At 41.4% G+C, this 13,716-nt stretch overlaps 1 protein-coding gene across 1 annotated transcript in view; it reads left to right on the top strand.

The window, feature by feature from the left end:
• L3MBTL4 (L3MBTL histone methyl-lysine binding protein 4) overlaps nucleotides 1–13,716 on the top strand; it is a 308,033-nt gene that overhangs the window by 89,555 nt on the left and 204,762 nt on the right. Inside the window, exons 10-11 of the mRNA XM_028162388.2 lie at nucleotides 1,230–1,315; nucleotides 3,358–3,468. Coding sequence (XP_028018189.2) covers nucleotides 1,230–1,315; nucleotides 3,358–3,468 — 197 coding nt within the window. The remainder of the gene's footprint in view (nucleotides 1–1,229; nucleotides 1,316–3,357; nucleotides 3,469–13,716) is intronic.

Here is a 13,716-nt window from a genome sequence, read left to right as displayed (position 1 = left end):
AGATTTTTGAGTAATACAGCTATTGAGATTGAATTAATGCATATTGATATTACACCTTAAAACATATCTGTGTGTATGTATTGATATGTACTTTAAATATTTTTTAACTGTTGATCCTGTGTTATACCAGGAAGAAATCTTAAAGTCTCCCAAATAGGAATTGTACAGACCATGTGATATTCTGAAACTACCATGTGGTAAACTGGAAATTTTTATTAATATTTTAAGCAACTTCAAAAATTATCCACTTGGGCTGTCTCTTAAATATTTGGCCAATGATTAAATCAAGATGACAATTACACATTATAATTGTTTTTTAGAAAGTAAAATGAGAAAGATAAATATTTCCTAAAAGTTTGTCCAGATGTCTAAAGCTGTATTGAGGGACAGCAATGGTAAATTCATAGTCTTAAATGCTTATATTATTTTTAAAGAAATGAAAATAATCATGTTTACATTCAGTTTGGCAAGACAACTATAAAACAAACCTAAGGGAAGTATGAGGAAAGAGGTGATAAGACTAAAAGCAGCAAATGAAATAGTTAGAAAAGACAAAAGAAAACAATAGATCTGATGGGTGAGTCCAAGTACTCATTTCTTGAAAGGAAAAAGAAAACAACACAGTAATATAGACAGACCTCTGGCAAATGTAATTAGGAATAAAATAACACAAGCATAAAGAGAAACAAGAAACCCAATTAGACAGAAATTTTTAAACATAGCGTGCTTTATATCATGTTATACCAATATATATTTTAAAATTGCAATGATAAATAACAAACCTGGGAAATTGTAATTACAAACATTTAATTATGAGAATAAAACCCTAATCGATGCAGAATTATTGGAGGAATTGGAAAGATCATCAGTTCATGGTGTGAGGTCAGACAGTGATTGTGAGTTTTTTCAAGCGTTTCAAGAGGCCTCCTGGGGGTGGCCTGGCTCTGCCCGGTGCTCGCACCCCCATTCGACCTCGGTTCACCTGCTAACCCTCATGGAGTGAATGCACGGACCAGTGAATGCGTGCACACGAGCCTAGTGGGGGCGAAACAGCCCTCTCAGAGGTTATCACAGACTTACATTCTTAATAGGGGCTATTGAATAGTGAGCATTCAATTAACAGTGGGCATTATTATTAGCAGATGTCTCAGAGTATATGGGAATCAAAATATCAATGATATTAAAAAAAAAATCAATGAGTAATCATTTGATATTTATTTATTTTTCAGGTTATCCTGAGCCAGAAAAATTTTCCTGGACAGAATATCTGGAAGCTACTCGAACTAATGCCGTACCTGCCAAAGTTTTTAAAATGGTAAGTTTGGATCTGTAACACTCCCAGCTTTTTTAAACAGTGTCCGTGTGGAATGGTGCCTTCATTTGGCAATTCAAAATCATTCTAGTTTTCTCCTTTTAAATTCAAGTGTTGTTTCCATGACCAATTTGCTTTGCTTTTCAGTTAAAAATACAAAGGAGGTGACTCATTTACTGTTGTTCCTATACACCAATGTAGATGACGATTTCCCTCCTTGAAGTCCGGTTGGAAGCCCCCTCAGCCTCTGATGACTGAGCCCTTCCTTTCTGGGTCTGTTGGTCCTCTGAGTGGGAACCCTGAGCTTTCGGTCTCAGGGACTGTTTGACGGTCGATGATGCCGGGATAAAATAGATGGAGTGTGTGTAGCCCCTGTGTGTTACCCTTTCACCTATTTTGAGGGAACATTGCTTTCAGCAATTTGTCAGAATACCGACTTGTAAAGTTCAAATTTGTACTTACAAATTTATTCCAGGATTAAACCAAGTATAAAGAAAGTGTACTGATAGCATAGTTAGAGATACTTATGTTCTAAACCAGTGGTTTTCAAGCTCTGTTCCCTTTCAACTCTGTGTCCCTGACTCATCTTCAATCAGAATTTTATATAGTGAGCTTCTCCATGTGATTTCTTTTACTGAAAGTTTTCTAAAGATCAAAAGGGGTTTAAAACAGAATGCTATTTTGTTTTTTAAAACAATTGATTATAATAGGTCGAATTTGGAGGAAGAGGTATAATCAAATTAAGAGGGCTAGAAGTTCTGGCGTGCTAGAAAGCGTTTTAAGAATTGCCAAAATACCAGCTGCTTGTAGTCTCACTTTCTCTCTTGCTTTATGTCAAAACTTCATTTTACTTTTCCAAGAAGAAAATTACAAGAAAATCATATTATGAAAAGATTCAGTTAAAAAGGCAACCTCCAGCCTCTGTCACAGGGTTATTATGGGTTCACCTCAAGCTGTGTGTCTTTGGCCTCTGCAATATGAAACAATTACCTCTGTTATCAGCCTGGTGACCTCGGGGAGAAAAGAAATATTTTCAAGGATCAGAGACCTAATTATAGTCAGTATGCTCCATTTAGTAGACATAATAATGCATTTTAGAAAGAAATATGCTTCCACAAAAGCTGGAGAGGAACAAACTAGGTATTGTAGAAAGATTTAACTGTTTTGTAAGCCAGGCATTATCAAAAGTTTTATTTTCCTACTGCCATTTTCTAGACTTGAGAAATTCAGTACCCTTTCATTTTCAAGAAAGTCAACTGGACACTTTTATGTGTAATAGCTTTCAAAGTGAAACTTTTTGCCGTCCTTAAACACTGGCAGAGTTGTCTTTTGACTGATTTTTGGTAAATTCCCTTAGTTTCAATGATTTGGTAAGCCCCAGTGCATTTTTTCCCCACTCCATTTTCTTTAGTGTTTCCTGAGTGTCCATCGTTGTAGACTCCTGGTTCCCAGCATTTTAAGACTTGGAAGAAACCTTAAATTAATACAGTTTAACATGCTTATGTTAAAGATGAAGCAACAAAAGCACAGATTATGACTTTAAATTGCATTGTGGTATGATTTTAAAACATTTAGCTGTTATAATTATGGCAGCTTTTATCTATTTTAAAATTTAAAGGATCATGTTTATCCTTTCTAATTATTTGTTAATTTTGCCTTCTGTGTCTTACACTCCAAAACTGGGCAGTGATATAATAGTCAATGATTTCTTAATTTTTAAAAGGTTAATTTTAGAAAAAAAAACATCTAAACCAATAGATAAATTATAATAAGATCCTTTTTTGAACTTGTGACCATTAATGAATTTATGATTTAATCTTTGTCTTTTAGCTATCTTGAAAATTACCAAAATATTCTTTTTCCTCCTGCAGGTTTTTATGAAAGTGGATAAAATAATATGCATGAAGGTCTATGTGCTCTTAAAACTAAATTCCAGTTGTATTAAATATCTGATGTAAAGTTAGAACAGTCATATTTTAGAAAACGTTAGTAGCACATCTGAATTATTGGATTTCGCATGACTTGTTGCTCTTGTAATGTTACAGCGCTTGCCCCATGGTTTTCTCCCGAATATGAAACTTGAAGTCGTGGATAAACGAAACCCCAGGTTAATTCGTGTTGCTACGATTATAGATGTTGATGACCAAAGAATAAAGGTACACATTTAGATTAGTACGATATTGTATTGATGTTTTCCCTACGTTTCCTGTGAGACTGGCTTCAGAGTCTCTGATTTCTGATCTCAGCAGGAGAATCGAACTGGCCTGACTTCACTGCTGGTCACGAGACTCTGGTAGAAGGTCCTCTAGCCAGTGTGTGGGGAAGGGGACTCTGTAGATTAGACACGACTGATTTTCAGAGGGTTCTTACACGTCCCTGTTTGGATTTGCTGCGTAGACATTATACATTTTGTTCCTTTTTTTTTTAAAGCTTCTTTTTGTTGGTATTATCAGATTTTTCTTGAAACTGTTGTCATTAAACACCTTAACAAGAACGATTACCTCCCTGTTCTCTCCTATTCAAACAAAAGGTTAGATTTTGACGTGAAAATTTGATTCACAGATTTCTATACCATCCTTGCTGTGACATCTGGTTTTTTAAAAATATACACATCTTCAAAATTAAATTATCCTTAAGTGAAAGCCTTTGGTTTTTTTATACAGAAAGCTGAAAGCATCTGTGGAATTCAATAAATCTTCTACAGCATATGACAGTTCAAAAATTATTTTCCACCCAAGCACAGTTTATTTTCATATTAATAAAAGGATTGAAGCCAACGAATATTTATAGACATTATTAAGAAAGATGTATTTAAGTTCGATATACAGTTTGATATAATTTAAAAGAAATCTTATTTGCTATATGCCTAATTTGAAAACAACTTCTAATTCATCTCATAGAGAATAATCAATCAGTACGTACATTTTAGTAAAACATAGAGATGTGTATTTGGCTTGGCCATGGATTATCAAGAGCAGATATTGGCAACGTCCTTTATTTTTCTGACAACTGAAAAGTGTGCTAAAAGCTATTCAGGAATAATATGTTATAGGTATTTTCTCCCACATACATTGTTATTAAGGTTTTATTTTAAATTTAATTTTAAGCATATTGCATAAATTCTTATTTGTAGCTTTTTCTTGTTTACTCTTTTTAAAATTTATTTATTTTTTTATTTACTTATTTATTTATTTTTGGCTGCATTGGGTCTTCGCTGCTGCGTGTGGGCTTTCTCTAGTTGCAGTGAGCGAGGGCTACTCTTCGTTGTGGTGTGCGGGCTTCTCACTGCGGTGGCTTCTCTTGTTGGGCAGCACAGGCTCTAGGCGCGCGGGCTTCAGTAGTTGTGGCATGCGGACTCAGTAGTTGTGGCGCACGGGCTTAGTTGCTCCGTGGCATGTGGGATCTTCCTGGACCAGGGCTCGAACCCGTGTCCCCTGTATTGGCAGGCAGATTCTTAACCACTGCACTACCAGGGAAGTCCTTTATTGTTGTTTACTCTTATAGCACTCACTGTGGGATTGGTTTTTGGATATCATAATTACTTTATAAATTCAGTAATATTTCATTATTGAAAATGAGCGTCAGGTTTTTTTCTTTAAATTCTTATTTAACTTTCATTATAAAGTTATTGCATTTATAGGAAAAGCTTAATCTTAATAGTACATCAAATGTTATTTAAAATTTTAGTTGACAGATTATTTTCTTGTGGTTCCTAAGATACATACAATAGTATCCAATTGAACGTATTTGTCAGCTTACGGTGTGATCATATTGGATTAGTATTACTGTAAAATACCATTTGAAAACCTTTAGCTCCTAAAGTAAATTTAGTATATTCCTTACTTACCACCTCAGCATTGGACTTTAAAAATCTCTTAAGATTTAGCTCATTCTTCCAAAGAAGTATTTCATATCTCTTCTCCTTATTCTTTTTCTTTCATGGAAATTGCTTTGACCATTACTAGAAGAAAAAGAGTTGAAAAGTATCGGGTACTTTTCACAGGATTAGAACCCTAAGTATTACCTCTGTGGTTGTGGGCATAATGGAAACCGCTTTAGGATTTTAGGGCTAAATTAAGATGTGAAATGGTGCTTTAGAAAATGTGCAATGCATTGCTTCCACACACCCTTCAGTCTGCCAGAATGTATCAGTCTTGGAATGACATAGGTGTCTCTGGGCTTGTGGAGAACTTGCAGTCTCCCAAAGAGCCTCTGACCTTCTGCAACACCTGCCGCCATGGCCTCCACCCCGTCCCTCCCCAGGCAGGCCCGCAGCTGGGTAAGTGCTTGTCTTGCCCTGTGAGGTGGAGGTGAGGGGATTGTCTGGGGGCTGGCGCAGATGTCTGAATAGAAACAAATTATAGAGAAGGTTCAGAAGCATGGCTTAAAGTTCCATTCATGGGTGTTCCCAAGGAATACAAGGTGTTGAAAATGAGCGTCAGGTTTTTCTCTGAATTCTTGTCTAAGGAGATTGAAGGTAGTGGTGGGGTTATCTTTGCCAGTTGAGAAAGCAGTTGACCCTTTCCTGGTCTCCTCTTGGTTGGGGACATCCCTTTGTTCCTTTATTAATGTGTTGGTCATATAGTTCTGCAATTTCCTCTTTTAATGTCAGTATCCTTCAAGGACCGTTTTTATCGCTGGCATGTGATAGATGCTTAAGGTATGTGTGAACGAGGGAAGGAGTGAAGGATGAGTGGCATGGAATGTACCTTGGCATCCTCCCATTTGAATGAGATAGTTGTGATAGTCACAAAGCACTCTTCCTTCATGCTCAGCTGCTCTCCTAACTCCTCTTCCCTTGGAAATCTAACTCAGCCTACTGCACAGGAAAGCGCCATAGGTTACACTGGTCAGGTTTGATTCCAGCTCTGACTCCTATTTAACCATGTTAGTAACTTGGTAGTTACTCAGCTTATTTGCACTTTCCTCATCTGGAGAGCGATGTGGTTCACAGTGCCCACCTCCCAGGCTGGCTTTGAGCATCTGGAAGAAGATTGTATACAAAACTCCTGAAACTGTGCCCTGCTCTTTCTAGGGCATCAGTTGGCCGCCGCTGCGGTTATTAGTCAGTGCAGGTGCCCTGGGCTGCGCTCCCGGGGGCCCTGGTTTTCTGTGCTAATGAAGTAATTGTCATCAGTAGAGGGAGAGGAAACAAGCCCAGGCTACTTGGTGAGCAAAGCAGGGAGTCTGACCGGAATCCCCGGGGATGCTAACGGAGCATGTGCGATTGTGCCACGGGCCTGGGTTTGAGAGTTGGGGGCCAGCCTGGTGAACAACAAGAGCGATCTTAGTGCTGATGGTGATGACGGTGTCAGACACTCTTCTAAGGGCTTTATATATAGTAGTGTATCCTCACAGCCCCTGGGCGACCTAAGGTACTGTTGTACCCATTTTATAGATGAGGAAACTGAAGCTCAGAGAGGTTAAGTAAGTGGTCCAAGGTAGCAAGCTAGTATATGGGGGAACCAGGCTTTAAACCCTGGGTTTCAAACAGGGTTGTTCAACCCTAGAGCTTATATTCTTCCTGCTCCTACTCTTATGTTCTACTTTTTGTCATAATTACCCCACTTGCTAGAGGGAGAGCAGATGTCTAGGATAGGGAGTGGAGTTCACCTGTAACACCACTCTACTTTGTCTTTTGTGCAGAGCTCACGTTGCCTGTCCTGCCTGGAGGTTTGTGTGGTCCTGGCATTCCATGGCAGAGCACAGCAGACCCAGCAAAGACACACTTTGTTCTTTTCTGCCACTCCCTAAAGATATAGTTGCCCACATGTGCTTGATTAATTGTTTTATAACAGCTTTTTGAAACAAAATTCACATACCGTAAAATGTATTGGTTTTGAGTTCATTCCCAGAAGTGTGCAACTGTCACCACTATCTAAGTTTATAACATTTTCATCCCCCCAAAAAGAAAGCTCGTATCCATTAGCAGTCACTATTCGTTCTGCACCTCCACCTTAGCCCCTGATAATCCGGCTTTCTATCTCTATGGCTTTGCCTATTCTGAACATTTCATATAAATGGAATGATATAATATGTGACTCTGTGTCTGGCTTCTTTCACTTACTGTAATGTTTTGAAGGTTTCATCCAAGTTGTAGCATGTAACAGTACTTTATCCCTTTTCATTTCTGAATAGTATTCCACTGTATGCATGTATCACATTTTGTTCATTCATCATGGGTAGACATTTGGGTTGTTTCCACTTTTTGGCTATTTTATTTGTTTATTTATTTATTTATGGCTGCATTGGGTCTTCATTGCTGTGCGTGGGCTTTCTCTAGTTGTGGTGAGTGGGGGCTATTCTTTGTTGCGGTGTGCAGGCTTCTCATTGTGGTGGCTTCTCTTGTTGCGGAGCACGGGCTCTAGGCGTGCAGGCTCAGTAGTTGTGGCTCGCGGGCTCTAGAGTGCAGGCTCAGTACTTGTGGCGCACGGGCTTAGTTGCTCCGCGGCACGTGGAGCAGGGGACCAGGGCCCAAACATGTGTCCCCTGCAATGGCAGGCGGATTCTTAACCACTGCTTTTTGGCTATTTTAAATAATGGTGCTGTGAACATTTGTGTGTGTTTTTGTGTGGACATATGTCTTCACTTCTCTTAGGTGTATATCTAGGAGTAGAATTGCTGCGTCCTATGATAATTCCTTGTTTAATGTTGTGCTCCAAAGTGGCTGCACCATTTTACATTCTCACCAGCGGTATACAAAGGTTCCAGTGTCTCTACATCCTTACCAACATTTGTTATTGTCTATTTTATTTATTATGGTTATCTCACTGGGCCTGAAGTGTTTAGCTCCAAAGAATCTGAATTATTACATGTGACCACTAAAGAGAAGGGGGATGCAGCGATTGTTGCTTCGTGGTTGCAGTAGTAGAAGCAGGAGCGGTAGTGGGTGTGGTGACGTCAGTCTCAGGAGTCACAGACGCAGTAATAGGAAAGTAAGAAGACCCAGGTGCTGAATGTGGGCTTTGTTCCAGAGAGCTCGTTGAGTATATCACATATCGCATCTTTCTCGTCACAGCAACTATCTTGTTTATTTTTTATTGAGATATAATTGACGTATAGCAGTATATTATTGATAGTTTCAGGTGTACCATATGATTGGAAATTTGTATATGTTGGGAAAGCATCACCACAATAAGTCTAGTTACACAACAGCCCTTCCAGGTAGGTGTTATTTCTTCTTTGCAGTTGGCATGGAGAACTGAATTTGACCAAGGTTGCACAACTTATTTACACTTAGATGTTTCTTAACTCATTTTAGCCCTTACTCTGCAGCTCTGATGGGCCATTGGCATTAGGGGCTATAATTGTCAGTGTTAGGGACGATGGCAGCCCTATTCAAGATACTCTACACTCCGCCGGTGCTAGCCAGGCCAGATATTCTGATTTTCATCCTGAAAATATCAATTTGGTTGTGTATGGTTCATCGGTAGGTGAGCTGTGAAGTTTTTCTTACAATGGCAGGGTTTTAAGATGCTATTTCCCTCTTGTTTTGATTACTGTGTTTATTAATTACCATGGTTACTCTCTAATAAATATTTATGATGTACTCAATGTGTGTCTTGTTGAGTTTATAGCCAGCTATTATGTTTAATAACTATTCTTCTGTTTGGTTGCACAGTGTACTCTGTTATATCTGAAAACCCGTTACTGTCACCTTATCAGGAATTGTGCATTAAATTACAATAGAGGGATGGATGCTTTTAGGAAGTTTAGCCTTTATTTGGAAAAAAAACGTATTCTTCTACAAATAAACATAAAGGGAGGACTTAAAACAGAGTAATATTTGATAAATATTTGCCCTGTGGGAACCGCAGCTAAGCTGTGAAATGAATTATAAATGAATTCCAAATAGATGTTTTAGGAAGTTCTACTGAATCATTAATAAATTGGGTCTCTTCAGCAAGTCTTTTCATATTTAATGCATTAACTGGATGTATTTGTGGCATTTCTAAATGAAATAAGAGCATCATGACCAAGAGAAATTGTGTCACAGTTAAGTGGTCTATGTGTGTGACTTGAAACTAGTTTGAATTTTAGGTCAGATTAATAAGTCCAAAGCTTTTGTTTGAAAAAATCTTGCAGGTGGACTCATGCAAAGCAAAAGTCCAAATACGAGCCCGTGAATGTTCATTTTAATTAAAGGTTGCCAGCACTTTGAGGAAGTTGCTTGACCCCTACAAGTCCTGGCGTAATTATCTGTCAAAGAGGGAGCAGAGTATGGAGTGCGTCTTCTCACTCACCAGCATCTCCATCTCGGGCGCATTTTTGAAATTGATTTTGAAATACGAGGCCTAGAACAAGATACTAACATTAAAAATGACAGTCCTTTGAGCTAAACTTCTAATTAATGGCCATTACGTGCCACAGTGATTGATGACTGTCTTCATTTGGGAAGGAGACTGGGACAACTTTCAAAAATATTATGACCAATTAATGAAAAGATAATTTTCAGAGTAATTGAAACTATAAATTAGTGTCAACCGTGATTTCCAGAGAAGTTGAAGCAGGTAGAAGGCTCTACCTGGTGAAGTTGCATTAGTGCGATCACGTTCACAACAAACAGCAATAATAACATCTGTGGCGGCTCAGCCGGGTGTGGTGCCCCATGCTACCCTGTGCGTGCTTCACATCCTTTTCCTCTCCCCATCCACACGCCACCCTCCAAGGGAGTCTCAGGGAGGAACAAGTGCAGGCGCTTCAGCAACTTGCCCGAGGTCACATGGCTCCTAAGCGGTAGAGCAGGTGGGGACCAGGTGGCCCGGGTCTTCAGCCGGAGCTCTTAACCTGCAGGGCAGCACCTCCGTCACTTAAAGGGCCAGAGAGTAACCCAGTCTTGGGGGCCAAGTGTCTCTGCCGCAGCCGCCGGCTCTGTGGTTTAGCGCAAAAGCGGCCGTAAACGATATGGAAGCAGGTGAGCGTGGCTGGGTCCCTAGAAACCTTTATTTATGGACACTGGAATTTGAATTCCAAATAATTCCACATGTCATGAAGTGTTCTTCTTTTGATTTTTTTCAAGCCATTTAAAAATGTGAAAAACCATTTTTAGCTACTGGCATGCACAAAGATGGGTGCTAGGGCCCTGTTTAGCCTCTGGGCTGTAATTTGCCGGTGCCCGTCTTAATAGATACGCTGTACTGATTAGATGATGAGATGAACTTATTGAGTCGTTACCTTTAGTATAAGCAGTTTTATATCCGTGCCTTTTTTTTTTTTCTGGATATTTGATTTGTGAACGAAACCAGATCTATATTTAATTTTCAGTCTAGTTTTAGGTAAGTTTTATATAGTCAGTCAAGGAGGTAGATGAGATGATGCCACGGAATCAACACTTTCTAGACTTAAATGCATGCCTCCTAGTATCCGTGGATTACCAGCCATTCATCTGATTTTCAGAGTGAGTGTAGTCAAGCCCCTCCCTGCCATAATGTACATTCTTTCCCAGAGTCAGCTTATCTGCCGCTGGCATTGTATTCTCCAAGAACTGTGAGTAGAGACTCACACTGAACATGTTTATGAAAGTCAGTGTATCCAGAACAGAAACCTTTCCAACAGCATAAAGAACCGCGGTGGCGGGCAGCCGGCCCCCCAGCCTGAGCTGCTGCCGGCGCTCCCTCTCCCTGGGTAACCTCACCCTGCCCGTCTCACCAGCCTGCCCTGCAGGACCTGCTGAGATGCTGACCTGTGACTGTTTGGCTAGAGACGCTAGCTTAGTCATGAGCTCCAAAGAATAGAAATAGCACGTTTCACAGTTTCTATGCAGAACACTGTCTCTTGTGTGGAAACTCTTAAATAAAAGGTGATGTGTGGTAGCACTGGTTGTTTTGAACCCTTATTTTAGGGTTATGCATTTCTTTGCGTGTCTGAGGAATGCTGTAGATGGCGCAGCTGCAAAATGCACGCCCCTGTCTACATAGATACCGGATTATGTCTGTGTTTCAAGGGTTAATGGACTCTTGACTAAGTTAGTAAAAGGCCCTCCATTCCCTATACTCCATCACTTCATTCAGAGCTTTGTATTTACTCAAATAGTACGGGGCCGCTTGCCTGCCGGATAGTGAAGACTGGTTTCCCAGACCTCAGTCGGAAGGTGCGGTCTGGACTCGCTGTCTGTCTGCAGAGCGAACGAGAGAGTCTTTGGCGTGTGTCTTAGCTTTGGAGGAGACGCTCATGGTCTCTGCTGTTCTCCTGAACAGAAGTGCTCCGTTTCTGACCAGCTGCAGCTCTGACATCACAGATGCCCTCACTGATACCGATACGTCGCTAATTATGCTGAGCATCATATCTTTTTCTCACATCCTGCTTCACACTCTATTTTTACCACCAGGAGAATATCTCTCAAATATAAATAACTAAATGAAAACACCCCAGAATGAACTGATTAGGCAAGATGGTGAATACATTTTCCCCCTTGTTGCAAAATCTGTGTCATTTCTTGTGATATAAGGACAGGCGATAGACTCCGGGAAAGGAGATGCTTCTATGAGAAGGCAATGGGTAGATTCTTACTCAGGTTAATTTATTCCCAAAATGGACTTGTATTATCTTCCCATTGCTACTGTAACAAATTACCACAAACTTAGTGGCTTAAAATCACACAGGTGTAGCACATTACATTGCCCTGTGTCACTGGGCTAGAATGGAGGTTTCAGCAAGGCTGTCTTCCTTTTGGAAGCTCCGGGGGATCCTGTTCCTGGCCTTTTCCAGCTTCTGGAGCAGCCTCTGTTCCTTGGCTCTTGGTCCTTTTCTCCACATTTAGCAGGTAGCATCTGCAAACCTCCCTCTGACATTTCTGCATCCCGTGAATAGGGACGGTTGTGATTATCTTGGGCCCACAGGATAACCCAGGATAGTCTCTGCCATCTCAAAGTCCTTCACTTAATCACACCTACAAAATCCCTCTTGCCATGTAAGGGAGCGTCTTCACAGGTTTTAGGGGTTAGGATGGGGACATCGCTGAGAACCATTATTCTGACTGTTGCAGTGGTGTTAAAGTTAAGATACACATTCAAAACAGGTAGAAGAGGCGAGGTCTACTATGCAATCAACAGCTTTTATTTACTGAGCACCCCAGGGTAGAAGGGACCATTCTAGGAGCCAGGGGCCCTGAGACGAGGCCCTCACAATCTAGTTGGGAGATGGGTTAAGTCACAGTTCCGTGTAGAGTGCGTGGCACAAACCGTAAGGTGCTGTGCAAGTTCACTGCAATGCAGCGAGCATTGTGAGCAAAGATGCCGAGGGGCAGATGGCTTCTCAAGAAGAACAGTTTTTCTTCTCTTAGAGAAATTTGCATTTCCAAACACCAAATGCCTTTATTTACTATCATGTAGAGACAAAGGAGTGTTCAGATTTGATCTGTTTTAACTTGTGTGTGTGCATGCCTGCATGTATGTATTTGCACACACACACACACACGCATACACACACATTTATTTATTTATTTGTTTTAGTTGCAAGGCCCTTGGGCAGGCAGGCTCTACAAGCTCTGTGTTTGGACCTGGGAGCAGAGGCGTCACGGGAAGTTGCGTGGCTGTGGAGCCATTGGGGCTCAGCTGTGGGGAACAGGGCGCAGGGGCCTGCAGCTCAAGCAGGTGGGGCAGATCTTCTTTCCCTGCTACTACTTCTTAGAGGCTTATTGCCTGTGCGTCCTACCCTGGGCCTCCCTCCGGGCGTTTGTGCCCTTGCTTCCTTGGCGGGACCAGCATGCGGCTGTGGAAACAATGGGACCAGGCTGCATTCACGTGGAGCTCTTCCCCCAGCTCCGAGGGGGGCCTTTGACGGTAAAGAAGGGGGGTAGATCTCATAAACTCAGAGGGTGGATCTGTGTTTCAGGACTGTTGAACCAAACAGGGAACTGTGGTGGGGTCCAGACGTGCAGGCTGGCCAGGGTGGCAGCCCCCCGAGAACAGCTGATGATCAGGGACACAGGCCGACACCAACTGGGAACAGACGCCGCTGAAGATATCAGTATCCTGCCTTCAGGGTGGCACTGGGGTGGCTTTTACACACTTAGTACAGGTGAGGGTTTCCTGCAGCTGCAGGCTCCCCGTCACCTGGGAGCAGGTCAGGAATGGAGGCGCGGGCCTCACCCCAGACCCGCTGAGTCAGAATCTGCATTTGAACAAGAGCCACCTCCCCAGAGCTGCAGTCATGTATTTAACCGTAACTTGATATCGCTTATATGTTCCATGTTAATATGTCCTGGCTGAACTCCACAGCACGCAGACCCAGACCTGTTTCTTCCCTCAGCATCCACAGCTTAGTAAAGGGCAGCTTATCCACCAGATTGCTCAGTCCAGGCACCTGGGAGCCGTTCCTAAAATCTGCCCGTCTCAGAACAGCCACATACAGCCCACCACCATATTTTATTGATTCTAACTCCCAGTACTGCGTCCCTCGTCTCT

The sequence above is a fragment of the Balaenoptera acutorostrata genome, chromosome 13 (assembly GCF_949987535.1).
Source record: "Balaenoptera acutorostrata chromosome 13, mBalAcu1.1, whole genome shotgun sequence".
Classification (NCBI taxonomy): Eukaryota; Metazoa; Chordata; class Mammalia; order Artiodactyla; family Balaenopteridae; genus Balaenoptera; species Balaenoptera acutorostrata.
The sequence above is the reverse complement of the archived record's forward strand: the minus strand, read 5'-3'. Positions and strand labels throughout refer to the sequence as shown.